At 30.6% G+C, this 12806-nt stretch overlaps 1 protein-coding gene across 2 annotated transcripts; it reads right to left on the minus strand.

Annotated features, from left to right (window-relative positions):
• Positions 1-7839: 7839 nt before the first annotated feature.
• LOC145037146 (membrane-anchored ubiquitin-fold protein 1-like) lies at positions 7840-10839 on the minus strand. 2 transcript variants are annotated; one of them, XM_078985738.1, is made up of 6 exons: positions 10749-10839; positions 10259-10299; positions 9836-10155; positions 9128-9292; positions 8291-8388; positions 7840-8120 (listed from the first exon to the last, which is right to left on the minus strand). In XM_078985738.1, exons 3-5 carry the CDS (start codon positions 9966-9968, stop codon positions 8333-8335), a joined length of 354 nt encoding a protein of 117 aa, XP_078841864.1. In that variant the 5' UTR covers positions 9969-10155; positions 10259-10299; positions 10749-10839; the 3' UTR covers positions 7840-8120; positions 8291-8332. The 2 variants fall into 2 exon arrangements, with proteins under 2 accessions (XP_078841864.1, XP_078841863.1); XM_078985737.1 differs by lacking the exon at positions 10749-10839 and adding an exon at positions 10548-10698.
• Between the last annotated feature and the right edge of the window lie 1967 nt (positions 10840-12806).

Here is a 12806-nt window from a genome sequence, read left to right on the forward strand (position 1 = left end):
CATCGTGTTTCAAGTTTTTGGGAGTATTTAAGTTAAGCATTGATTGTATTAGTAGCAAAAGATGAAACATAAAACTATTGAACTAGGAAATTGGAAAGGAAAAAATTGAATGGTTATATTTTATTATCACTAAGATTTGTTAATTTTTTCTAAAATAGGAGCAAACACAAAAAATTTGTCTATGGTTGGGTGGGAATGTCAATGGGTGGGTGGGAAGTACAACAAATGAAAGAATATATATATATATATATATATATATATATATATATATATATATATATATATATATATATATATATATATATATATATATATATATATAGGAAAAAGTGAATATATCCTTAAGGGTATAAAATCTTAGGTATCCAAACATACCATAATACGTCGTTTTGTTTGATATATTTATTATAATGTTCTTAAACTTCAACCCCTAACTTGATTTAATTTCAAGATTTTCGAAATTTCACTATTATCTTTCTCTTATATCACATGTTTTTACCGAACACCTATTAGCCTATATATATAATAGTTGAAAATGAAAATTATGTAAGAGGAAGATAAATGTGTAATTTATAAAAATAATGAAAGTAAATCAATTTAGAAGCTCAATTATAAGAACATTGGACAATTATAATGTATTATACGATACAAAACGATGTATTATGGTGTGTTTGGATTAATTAATTAATTAATATATATATATATATATATATATATATATATATATATATATATATATATATATAATTGTTGAATTGATAATATATAAATTAATGTTAACTTACACTTATTATTTGTTGGATTAATTTATCAACTTTAATTAGTTGTTGTTTGAAAAAGATAGCACATTTCTATATATATTTTTTCAATTTGTAGGTTTAGGTTCTATGGAAAACAAAAGACCCTAAAAATCATAAAAATACATAAAAAAAAATACTTAGAGATCACAAGACTTTTTTTTGAATTTTTTTTATAAAAAATCGCAGCTTTTTATAAAAATTCGCTGAAATATATATATATATATATATATATATATATATATATATATATATATATATATATATATATATATATATATATATATATATTGAAATTCTTTTTCAGCGATTTTCTTTAAAAAGCTGCGATTTTTTCTTAAAAAATGTCAAAAAAAAGTTTTGTGATCTCTAGGTATTTTTTTTATGCATTTTTAGGGTTTTTTTAAAGTTTTTTTGTTTTCCAAATAACCTTTCCCTCAATTTGTAAAAGTTAAAAATATATAAGAAATTAAAAATTAAGGCATACTTTCGTATATATCTTTGCTAAACATTTAAATATCATATTTCTCCGGCCCAAAACTTAATAACGTATTTTCCCTTGTTAATGTTTTTTAATATCATATATACAAAATCTTTTTTTTTTTGATAATTTTTATTGATTTATAATCTTTTTTATCATTTTAAAATCATTAAAATTAAAAACAAAAACCAAATGGACAATATTTCCCTTCCTTTACAAATCACAGGTTAATTTTAATTTGGACGAGGTTTTACTCTCGTCTTCATCCTCAAGTCGTCGCCAGCTTCCTCGCGATCACATTCTATCTCCTCACTGTCGACGTCTCGCCGACTTCTTTTTTTGCTAACACACTTCTTGGTTGCGTCAAGTATATGTTGATTAAAAGGGATGTATTTATCAGTTGCAAGAAACAAACAACTATGGAATCATTCGCTGCTTGCATAGTTTCACGTTCTAGAAATTGTTATCGTCTTTGTCACATTCTAATTATCTCCACGGCATCATCCAAGTTCAACTTCATTAAATCATCTTTGAATCGAAGTCGATCAATCAGGGAAAAACGTCGATCGTCCACGGAAGGAATATCGAATCAAGAAAAGTCAAGCATCGATATAGAATTACAAACCAAATTACTCCTTTGGACCTTCATAGTGATGAGCATGATCATAAAGGTGGTATGAGAACCATGCCATTCATTATAGGTATGTCAAAATCGAAAAAAATTTCCATTGTTATCCGACCTCTGTAATCGAATTTATGGAAAAAAAATCGATCCACCATTTTTTTAGTTCAAGTATGAATGAATCTCGATCATATCAACTAAGGTTTTGATTTTGGTTTTGGATCAGTGAATGAAGCGTTTGAGAGAGAGTAGCGAGCTACAGATTGATGCCAAACATGATATTCTTTCTGATGGAAGTTTATCACATGGAAGTTGTAACTATACTCTCCGTCTGGTTAGCACTTTCAAATGGACTCTCCCTTTTTAGTGCTTTCATCGCTAATTCCTACTTAGGTTGTTTTGGGTCATTGCTCTCGGGTCTCTCTCCACCATTCTCGTAAGTCTTCCACCTCCCATATTGATTTTTATTTTGGGGTTGTATTTAATCTTCTTGTTGCTACATGGGATGATTTTTCTATGGATGACCTCCATGTTCCCATAGTTACGACCTTCCGATGAACTCAACACCATTTGCAGCCTTGCAACACCAACCCAACTCGCTTTACTCTTTTCGTCTTTTGGTTTACTCTCGATCGGATGTGGTTGTATCCGACCATGTTCCATGATCGCCTTTGGTGCAGACCAAATCAAAAATAATCCAACCCTAAACAACCAGAGACTCATTGACAACTACTTTAATTGGTATTATGCTTCTGGATAGGGAAGAAGCCAAGTTGATGTGATTAGGGAAGTAACATGGCGATCATAATTAACTTCAAACACGTGATATGTTGCATTACAATTTAAAGCTATGGGAAATATTGTCTATTTGGCTTTGTTTTTAGTTTTAATGATTTTAAAATGGTAAAAGGATTATAAATCAATAAAAATTATCAAAAAATAGATTTTGGTATATATGATATTAAAAAAATATTAAGAAAGGTAATGCAACATCCCAAACATACTGATAAAAAATTTTCATTTTTAAAATCATTAAAACCATACATCATGTGTCTCAAAACCATCATAACACAAATGTATCAAAATCATCAGGGTAAAATTTCTTGGTTGTCACATCTTTTCTTTCTCTTCCAAAAACAACAAAAAAGTGACAACAAATGGAGTAGTTACGGATTATTGCAATAAAATATGTAAGTATTGTAATTGAACCTCAAACAATGATTTATGTATTTCATTTGTCATCATTGATTTTGTTAACATATAAAAAAGTTGTTTGATGTATTTTTTGTTTAATTATAAAATCGATATTGTGTGTGTCTATATATATATATTAAAGTGATAAAGTTAATGTATATGATGGATTAAGTATAGATGACTACTCTTTTTAGTTAACTAATTGTCGGATTATAATAATCACAAAACTTATACTGGTAAAATAATAATATATTTGATTAGATTGCAATATCTCAAGCTCTAAATGTCAATACACTTAAAGTGATTTTCAATGGGTTAAATTCATTTAATCTAATTTTTTATTTAAATTTTTTTGTTTTCATAATCAGATTGTTTATTTATTTATTTATTTATTTTTAGTTAAAATTTTCATATATAATCAATAGTTTTTTTTTTTTTTTTCACAATAAGTTTTTTTTGTTTTTATTATAAGATTCATGTAACACATGGTTCCTGGTATGTATCTAACTTATAAATTATTCATTTTTATAGAGCAACTCGGCAAGTTAGAGGCCCCAGACTCGTCGAGAAGAGATGTTTTGGACTGCACGTGTTGGCGATCAACTCAACGAGTTGGGAGGTATCAACTCGACGAGTTGGCTGGGTAAAATGAAACCCTGATTTCATGGTTTTGCACCCTATTTAAACACCTTAAACTTTTGATGTTGGCCTCATTTCCCAACCTCTACTGTCCTAATCCTAAATCTCGAATCCCTAAGGCATTTGTGAGAGTCTGTGATCCATTTTGGGTGTTTTTGGTGTGTGTTGAAGCCATTGGAAGAAGGAAAAGCTTGAAGACACAAGAAGGGGCTTATAGATCCAGAATCATTTCCTTATCCACGACACTTTTCTAGTATAAAGCTTGAACCTTTCCTTCTTGAACCTTGCCTTGTAGTTGAGTAGATCTCCTTCTAGCGTTATTTTGCTTGGTTTTAGCCCAAATATCATGGTCCTTGGGAGTTGGACCTCCCAAATGGGTTAACACTTCAGATCTAGGGTCTTGAGGGGTTTTTATGGCATAAAGGTTCTAACTTTATGGCCATGGAAGTCCCCTGCAACCTTTAGACCATCATTTTGGCCTTTTGGAGCTTCTAATGGCCATACATGTAGAGAAAGCTAGAACTTTACATGATCTTTCTGTCCCTAGAGTCCAGATCTATGACCTCACGGTTTATCTTGAAGTTTTGGTGGTTTTTTTATGAAGACTTTGGCTTTTGTGGGTTAGGTTTGGGCTTAATCTCTTTAGGAAGGGTCTTAATGGGTAAAGTTGGAAACTTTACCCTTTTAGAGGCATTTCCGGTTCAGATCTGGAGTATGGGGGTTTAGATTTGAAGAATACGGGATTAATGCATTAAGAAGGGACTAACAAACTAAAGAACTCGATGAGTTCATGGAGAGACTCGACGAGTTGAACTAAAATGTCCCGATTCTATTGAAAAAGAAAAAGTTGGCGAGTTCATGGAGGGACTCGACGAGTTGATCTGAAATGTACCGATTTTGTTAAAAAGGAAGAACTCGACGAGTTGGAGGAAAACTCGATGAGTTGGATCGCGATTTCACGATTCGATTTATGGGAACTCGGCAAGTTGAAGGGAAAACTCGACGAGTTGAGTCAACCGTGAGAGTTGACTTTGACTTGGACCAAAGTTGACCCTTAAGGGGTTATGAGTATGAAATGGGTACTTAAGGAAATCTTTTATTATGTAGGGGATTGAATTGGGGGTATATTCGGAGTCGGGGACTGTTCAGCTACTTCTAGTTTTCGAGATGAGTTACATTCCCAGTATAAGTGGATCGAAGGCACCAATAGAGATGATTGTCTTTGTGATGCTTTTCTGTTATGCCACTATCTGTTGAGGTTTATATGCTTGTATGTTATGTTATTATGTGATAGTGATAGGGGGCGGTGAAGCAGACCCCATACCCATTCGAAAGAGACCGACGGGGTAGGTCGGCACCTAAATATGCTAGGAAGTATGTGATTTATATGCTTATATGCTAGGTTATTATGTGCCAGTGGTATGGGTGAAATAGACCCTGTAATCGGTTGAAAGAGACCGAAGGGGTAGGCCAGCACCCTAATATGCTTGGCAGTTACCAGTTGAAAGAGACCGAAGGGGTAGGCCAGCACCCTGATATGCTAGGCAGTTACCGGTTGAAAGAAACCGAAGGGGTAGGCCAACACCCTGATATGTTAGGCAGTTACTAGTTAAAAGATACCGAAGGGTAGACCAGCACTCATATATGCTAGGCAGTGTGTTTATTGTATGGTATGTGGTATGATGGGGGAACTCGCTAAGCTTCGTGCTTACGATTTTCAGTTTTGGCGTTAGGCATTTCTACTTCTAAAGGAAAAGAGCCGGCATGATCGCAACGCATCACACTATAATTTTCCGTATATGAGATCTTTGAGATTTGTACTCTGATGATGTTTTCTTATGACATGTTTTGGTTATTGAGATATTGATTTTGATTATGATATGGGATGACACTATTGATGTTTTTAGATTACTGGTTTTTATAATTACAAAATTAAAAATGAAATTTTTGGTCATGAATTTTGAGATGTTACAATTTATTTAATCTAATTTTTACTTAAAGTAATTAATATTTCGATAACTAATTTATAAATAATATAATTACTCTATTATGGTTGTGTTATTGAATGATACCTATCATATTTTATAAACAAATGGTTGTATTACTGAATAGATTAGTATAATATATAAGCACCCATTTTTGTGATTATCTCCAAGTAAAAAGGTAAAATGAATTTACTAACATTCAACCAAAACAATATTTAGAATATCTTAATAAAAAAAAATATTTTTGATATCGCATTAAGCAAATAAAAATTAAGACTACCTCTAAGCATTTATGAATCATATAATTTTGAACAGTGAATATATCATTATGGATCATAAAGTATCTACAACAAATTTTTGGATTTAGCTATCTCTTTTACTAATCTAAGAGAGTGTATGGATATGCCAACTAATATTTAAAAATCAATTAGATGGAGAAAATATCTTGATGTTTTTGAAACACAAGTTCATATAAGTTGAAATAATGTTTATATGTCTACTTAATGGGAAATGGTGTTGTTAGAGTAAAAAAAAAAGATTTGTACATTGGAAAAGTCAAAAGGATATGGAAATTTGACAGAAGGAGAATTTGTACATTAAAATATTTTTTGGAAATAGTTGGGTTTATTATGGTAAAAAAATATATATAAATATGGTCACTAATGTCTTAAATCATAAAACGTTTTTATTGTATGTTATAAACTGAATTAGGACTTTTTTTTTTAAATATATAAAATATATTTAATAACTAATATCAACTTATAGAAAAAAAATTATGTATTATGATGTATTTGTTTTATTTTTTTAATATAGAAAAAAAATATTTCTAATAATCATATAAACATTTTTAAATTTTACATATAAAGTCATAAATATACATCATTTGACATATAAATTCATAAATTTATGATATACCGTGAATAGTTTCATATATATACATCAATTTTACATATAAATTCATACATGATCAAGATAGCCACAGTCAATAGTTTCTTTTAATTTTACATATACATTCAAAAGTTTCCATTAATTTTACATATACATTCAAAATACAACGATTAAGATATCCACATGCATACAATACATATTTAAAAGTGATAGAAATCAAACTAACTTGTTGTTCCCGGAAAAACGAAGCTACAATCGCTGGTGATGTGTGCCCTTACATTGGGAACTTAAAAACAGAAATAATAATAATAATAATGATAATCATTCAGTCGTAGTCATAGTTGTAATTGGAATTGGAGGTGGTGATGTGTGTTCACAAAAGAAGAGAAAGAGAAATGGGTAGAGAAAACGAACCTCGGCGGAGATATCAAGTCGTAATCGAAGGTGAAAGTCGGCAATGTAGGTGGCAGTCGGATTTGGAGGTTATACTGGATGTGGGAGTCGACTTTGGAGGTCAATCGGCGGTGGAGAGCAGTGGCGTTAGTCGTGATGTCGCAAATCGTCTCCAGAGAGACCGTTTAGTGGAGATAAATTCGCAATTGGAGTTACCGAACAAACGGTGTCTAGGAAGAGGAAGATGAACAAAAGGGACTACCCTTTAGCGGCGACCCTAATAGGGGTGACAAAGAAGCTATTAGTAGCGACATTCTGGAGGGAACTCAACACGTCCTTTCTGGGGATTACCGACAGTTGGATCAGGTGAGAATCGTAGGGCAAAGATTTGATCCAATGTTGGTCAACGGATCGACACTAATAGCGGCGACGTTAAAAGTGTTGTATCTATTGCCATTGCCTTCCACATGAACAAACCCTATCCGTTGGATCATGTTCTGAACCAAGGGTCAAGATTGAAAGTAGCAGCGTGTCTCCGACGGATCTCCGGTGCATATCTTTAGCAACAATGCTATTAGCGACGATGACGGTGTTTTAGCGGCGACAACAAGCGTGGCTTGTCTGGTGTCGTCGCTAATCGCTATAGCTATAGGTCCTATCGTCGCAAAAAGCAATGTCCCTAATACTCCAAATTCTTGTTGTATAGTCTTCTCCTTCAGCGTTTGACCATTGTCAAAAACCAATTAGTCAACATCTACATCTGCTCTAATGAAGCTTAAACAAAACAGCAATCAATGATTTGTACCTTATGCATCAAAAAGTTGTACATTACCAAACACAAAACAAGAAATATAATTTGTTTCCATTCAAATAATCAAATCTAATCACAGTTTTTCAACCAAATAAGAATCAAAAGCCATCAAGAAAGATTTTTCAAGTAACAAAAATCCACAGGATTTAACAAAATATGCAAAAAAAACAACCCAAAAAAAAAATCTGTATAGATACAAATGTATATAATTTCACCAATTTTTCCTTTTTTCTTTGTAAAACCTCAATCCAAAGTCCAAACCATTCATTAACAGCATCATCATCTTTATGCAAACCCCAGCATCCTTTATCTGCCATAAATTCATAAAAATAAATCTACTTTATCTTTTTTACTCACAATAGTAACATAATTACACTTTTTTTTTTTTACCAATGTAACACATAATTACATAAATTTAAATAATTTAATGATAATATTAATAGCAATATATAGCAAATAAAGAGTAAAGTGGCAACAAACCTGCAAATGAAGATGTAAATCCGTTGTATTTGGAGTTGCTTCTTATAATATCACACATACACACTTGTTTATCTTTGGATCATCTGTCACTTTCTTTTCTGTTAATTTTTCAAAAAGAAAAATATAATTTAGATTTTCGAAGGTGTTTGTGTTTGTGTTTGATTCGAATAATGTTTTGGAAGAAATTGGAATATAGATCTGAAAATCAATTAGGAATACATGTAATAAGATTACCCTTTTAATAGTTTTGTGTTCATGAAGCTTTTTTTAACCGGTTTAAAAAGGGCATTTCAGTCATTTACAACATATGTTACTAAAGGGATATTTTGGTCAATAGGAAACCGAATGGAATACAAATACAAATTACATTCCTTGTTACGTTTTTCTTTTGTTTGTAACAATGTCAAAGGATTTAGAATGTAAGAAACGACAAATGACATAACTACCCTTTATTATTTCTTTTTGTAAATTACGGTTTGTTTCATAAACACATATCTGAAAATCAATTATACATACGTGACAAATGACGGAATTACCCTTTATCGACTTTTTGTAACAAAATGTTGCTTTTATAAAAACATAGTTGAATACTAACTATAGATACTTGTAAAAGTATGTAAATTACCTTTTAATCAATTACGTGATAAATGACAAAATTACCCTTTATCGACTTTTTGTAACAAAACTTTACTTTTATAAAAACATAGTTTAATACTAACTATAGATACTTGTAAAAGTATTCAAATTACCTTTTAATCAATTCATTCTTTACGAAACTTTTATAATCTATTCTATACACACATTTAAAAAAGGGTATTTCGGTCATTTTACCCTTACCTTTTTCTTGAGGTGGTTGGCTAACAACAACATGCATAGTAGTAACTCCACCAGGAACATCACACAAAGGACTCCTGCATTCGCCTATTGTTCTATTATTCTCCAATATTTTTCCTGCACTAATTATCTTTAAATCTTTAACTGTTTTTGGAGCATTCTCCTTTTCTGCAAAACCAAAAAGATTACATTTTTTTAAAAAAACTTTAATACAATATCATATATTAAATAAGTTTCATCCTCCAAAAATAAAAAAGACTTTCTCTAAATTTCGACTCCACTCTTCTTTCTAGTTTTTCTAGCTTAGCTTGATGATGAGGATTAACAAAAAATAAAGATTCAAGGATATTTTTAAAGAATTTTATTTCGCAAATGATCTAAATCGCCTAAAACACCCAAAAAGGGAAAAATTAAAAGAAACCAATGTGATTATTTCAAGGGATAATCACTTAAATGACCAAAATAGGAGATGTCGTATCATAAAGTGAACATTTTTTGCGTAAAAATTATGAGATAACTACATATTTTGCAAAAACGTCTTTGAGAAATTCATGAATTTTGCGAAATAACGATTATGGTAATTTTCGTGATTGAAATTTGAATCTTATTTATTTTCAAAAATCGAACAACAAATATGCATCGCAAGACATGAAAACCACAAAATAAACATGTTTAAATACGAAATTTTAAGTATAAAAAGATTCTACAAACCTTTAGGCCATTGAGAAAGTATGCTTTCTTTCAAAGTCGAAACACTTGCAGCTGCTGGAAAGCTTTTAGGTCCAATATCTGATCCATCAATCAAACGGAATTTTATCTCTAATGAATCTTGAACTCCTGACATCGTTGATCTTTTAACTTTATCTATAACGGAAATTTTAATCCAAAAACCTAAAGATTTTTAATCTGTTCGTGTTTCCTCGATGCAAAAGTAACAATCTTTATGAACTCAATTGGATAACATAAGGAGCTATACGAATAGGGTCTTCGTTCTTTGATCTACACCCATCAATTAAATTCCTGATTGCACTCTGAAATTGTCGTATGTTTATTAGTTAATAAAACAATACTTTCTTTTGATTGAAATCGATTATAGAATTAGAAACGCAAAAGATAGAGAGCATAGAGACTTACCAATCAAATACGTGAATCAGTCAAAAGGACCATGGTAAACCCTAGAAATTGAAAATTTAGGGGAAGAATTAGGGAAGTGATAGCATCAAAGAAATTAAAAACCCACAATCTTTTTGAGATCCAGAAGGATTTAAGCATCAAAGAAATGAAAAACCCACAATCTTTATGATATGGGTATTTCAAGAAACTCAAAGAATCACATCATCAAGAAGGCTTTAGCTTCGAATAAATCAAAACCCACGATCTTTTCTTTATGGGTATTTTAAGAAACTCAAAGAATCATAGAAACCTTCAACTCGATGACCCAATTGATAAAGAGAAAGTCAACAACCACCAAAGAACGTATCATCTACTCGAATAATCAAGTGGGCATAGTTTATGAATCAAGTCAAGTCGATAATAATTAAGGAAACAAAGATCAAATCTTATTTTACATGTATGATGACGACAAATAAGTTGATCAAAAGTAGAATGAAATAAACTTACTTACCTCAAGAAACGGATCCTGTTGTCCACTTCTGTCAAGGTTATATTAGGTGATGAATAAAGACTCCACTTTTTCTGTATTGGAATTAAAGAATTATTAATGATCTTTCATGTGAAAATAAATTAATAGGTACTTGTCACTTGTTAGTTGTCATAAACAAAGTCCTATGCATTGTATAACATAGAAAATTATAAGTTTTCTTGTTTTAAGAAAACATACAATATTTGATTTGATAATAACCGAATATATTTATTTGTCGTATTACTTAAAGAGAAAAAAAAAAAAAAAAACCAATTTAAGTTAATCTCATTTAACATTTTTTAAGATCTAATAAAAATTTATAAGTTTTCCAAAAATAACCATAGATTTAGCATATGTTGTCTATGAAATTAAAGATGTTACGAGAAATTTATATATATATATATATATATATATATATATATATATATATATATATATATATATATATATAGTACATGTGTGGGGGAGTCGCGGTACCTTTGGTTCCTCCGGTACCACATCTCATTTAGCGTCATCTTTCATAGATTCCATCTACTCTTACAATTATTTATTAACCACGTCTCATAGACAATATTTACTTTCTAACTATCACCTTTTTTTAAGAATTTACCTAACAATATTTATTTTCCACTCACCACCTTCTTTATGCATACTATATAAAATGTTTTCATCCCACCATTTTCTTATTCACTATAAAACGAGCTCATATAAATTTGGTGTTTGGTATTATGAAGAGAAAAATTGATGTGTTTACTTTTATATTAACTTATTTTATGATGGCTAAATTAACCACTATCACCTAAGTTTCTCGATCACTGACACAATTTGAATAAGCCAAACGAAGACTCCAAAGATACTCAGATACTCAATGAGCGTGTACATAGATACTCAATGAGTGTGTACATGCTCTCTCAATATAGGTGCAAGAAAGGCTAAAATGAATAACTGATATTAATAAAAACTCAAAGAGATAAAAAAAAAATTGATTTGGTGTTATGAGTCGAAAGATTGACATGATTTTGATGAAACTGGATCGTCTTTCAAATGTTGTTAAAATTATAGAAAGTTTTATTGGTCGCAAAACATAATGTATCTTTTACAATCATCCCGATGCGCCCCCAAAAATCAAGTTTGTATTGAGTGTAAAATATGTTTATAAGGTTATTCTATCATTTTTTACTATTTTAATTTAAGTAATGAAAACACAAAATATTATAATTCATCAATTTCTTAATTTGTTGTGAAAAATATAAAAAGTAATGGATGCAATTAAATATTATATATAATAGTTACTCACTTATAAATGTATTTATAAACGCTATGCATTGTAAATTGGGGTTTGAACATAGTTGTTGCTTGTGTTGAAGTCGTTATAATCAAATGATGAACCGACACTAATTGTTCTAAAAACATGCAAAGCAAAAAACACTACAATCTCTCATAGCACCCTCTTGTTGAGGCAACACGTCAACCAAAAATAAACTCATAGAGACATGTTGTCACAATTTGCTGGTATTCCTCCAATAGTCGATGTGATCTAGAAGTGTGCGACTCAAATCTTTACAGGGCTTTGCAAGCGACAATAAGGTAAGCATAATTTTCTAATTTTAGAAAACATCAAATTACTATTTATCGATAACAACTTTAATAAACACACAAATTGTATGACATATTTGATACAATTGTCTAAGTTATCAACAAGCAAAAGTCATTATCGTGTAACTTTGTAATTCATCTCCTTTCTTAGAAACCTATTATAAAGGATATGAAGTAACATTCCCTTACAGCGTACTCTTCATTAATATGACAAAACACTTTGTAATGGACCGACTTGTCCAAATCTTCAACAGTCAATGAGTTATTAGTTTTATTCGAGAACACATTTTAACGGAACGTTGATGTAACAACCTCTAATTCCTTTTGTATATTCGGATACCAAGAATTTGAATTCGTTTATTTAACAGAACTCTTGTTGCGTGAAATACAATTCTAAGTCACCAAAAGAAAATCACAAATGTTATTGTGCGATTAATTGAACAT

The sequence above is a fragment of the Lactuca saligna genome, chromosome 3 (assembly GCF_052625555.1).
Source record: "Lactuca saligna cultivar CGN05327 chromosome 3, ASM5262555v1, whole genome shotgun sequence".
Classification (NCBI taxonomy): domain Eukaryota; kingdom Viridiplantae; phylum Streptophyta; class Magnoliopsida; order Asterales; family Asteraceae; genus Lactuca; species Lactuca saligna.

Excerpts from the sequence above, each read along its gene's own strand:
- LOC145037146 (XM_078985738.1), bottom strand. The coding sequence starts at position 9,968 with ATGTCAGGAGTTCAAGATTCATTAGAGATAAAATTCCGTTTGATTGAT. Across the intron at positions 9,293-9,835 it reads ACTTTCTCAATGGCCTAAAG|AAAAGGAGAATGCTCCAAAA; the intron begins GTTTGTAGAATC and ends TTGGTTTTGCAG. Across the intron at positions 8,389-9,127 it reads CCAACCACCTCAAGAAAAAG|AAAAGAAAGTGACAGATGAT; the intron begins GTAAGGGTAAAA and ends AAAAATTAACAG.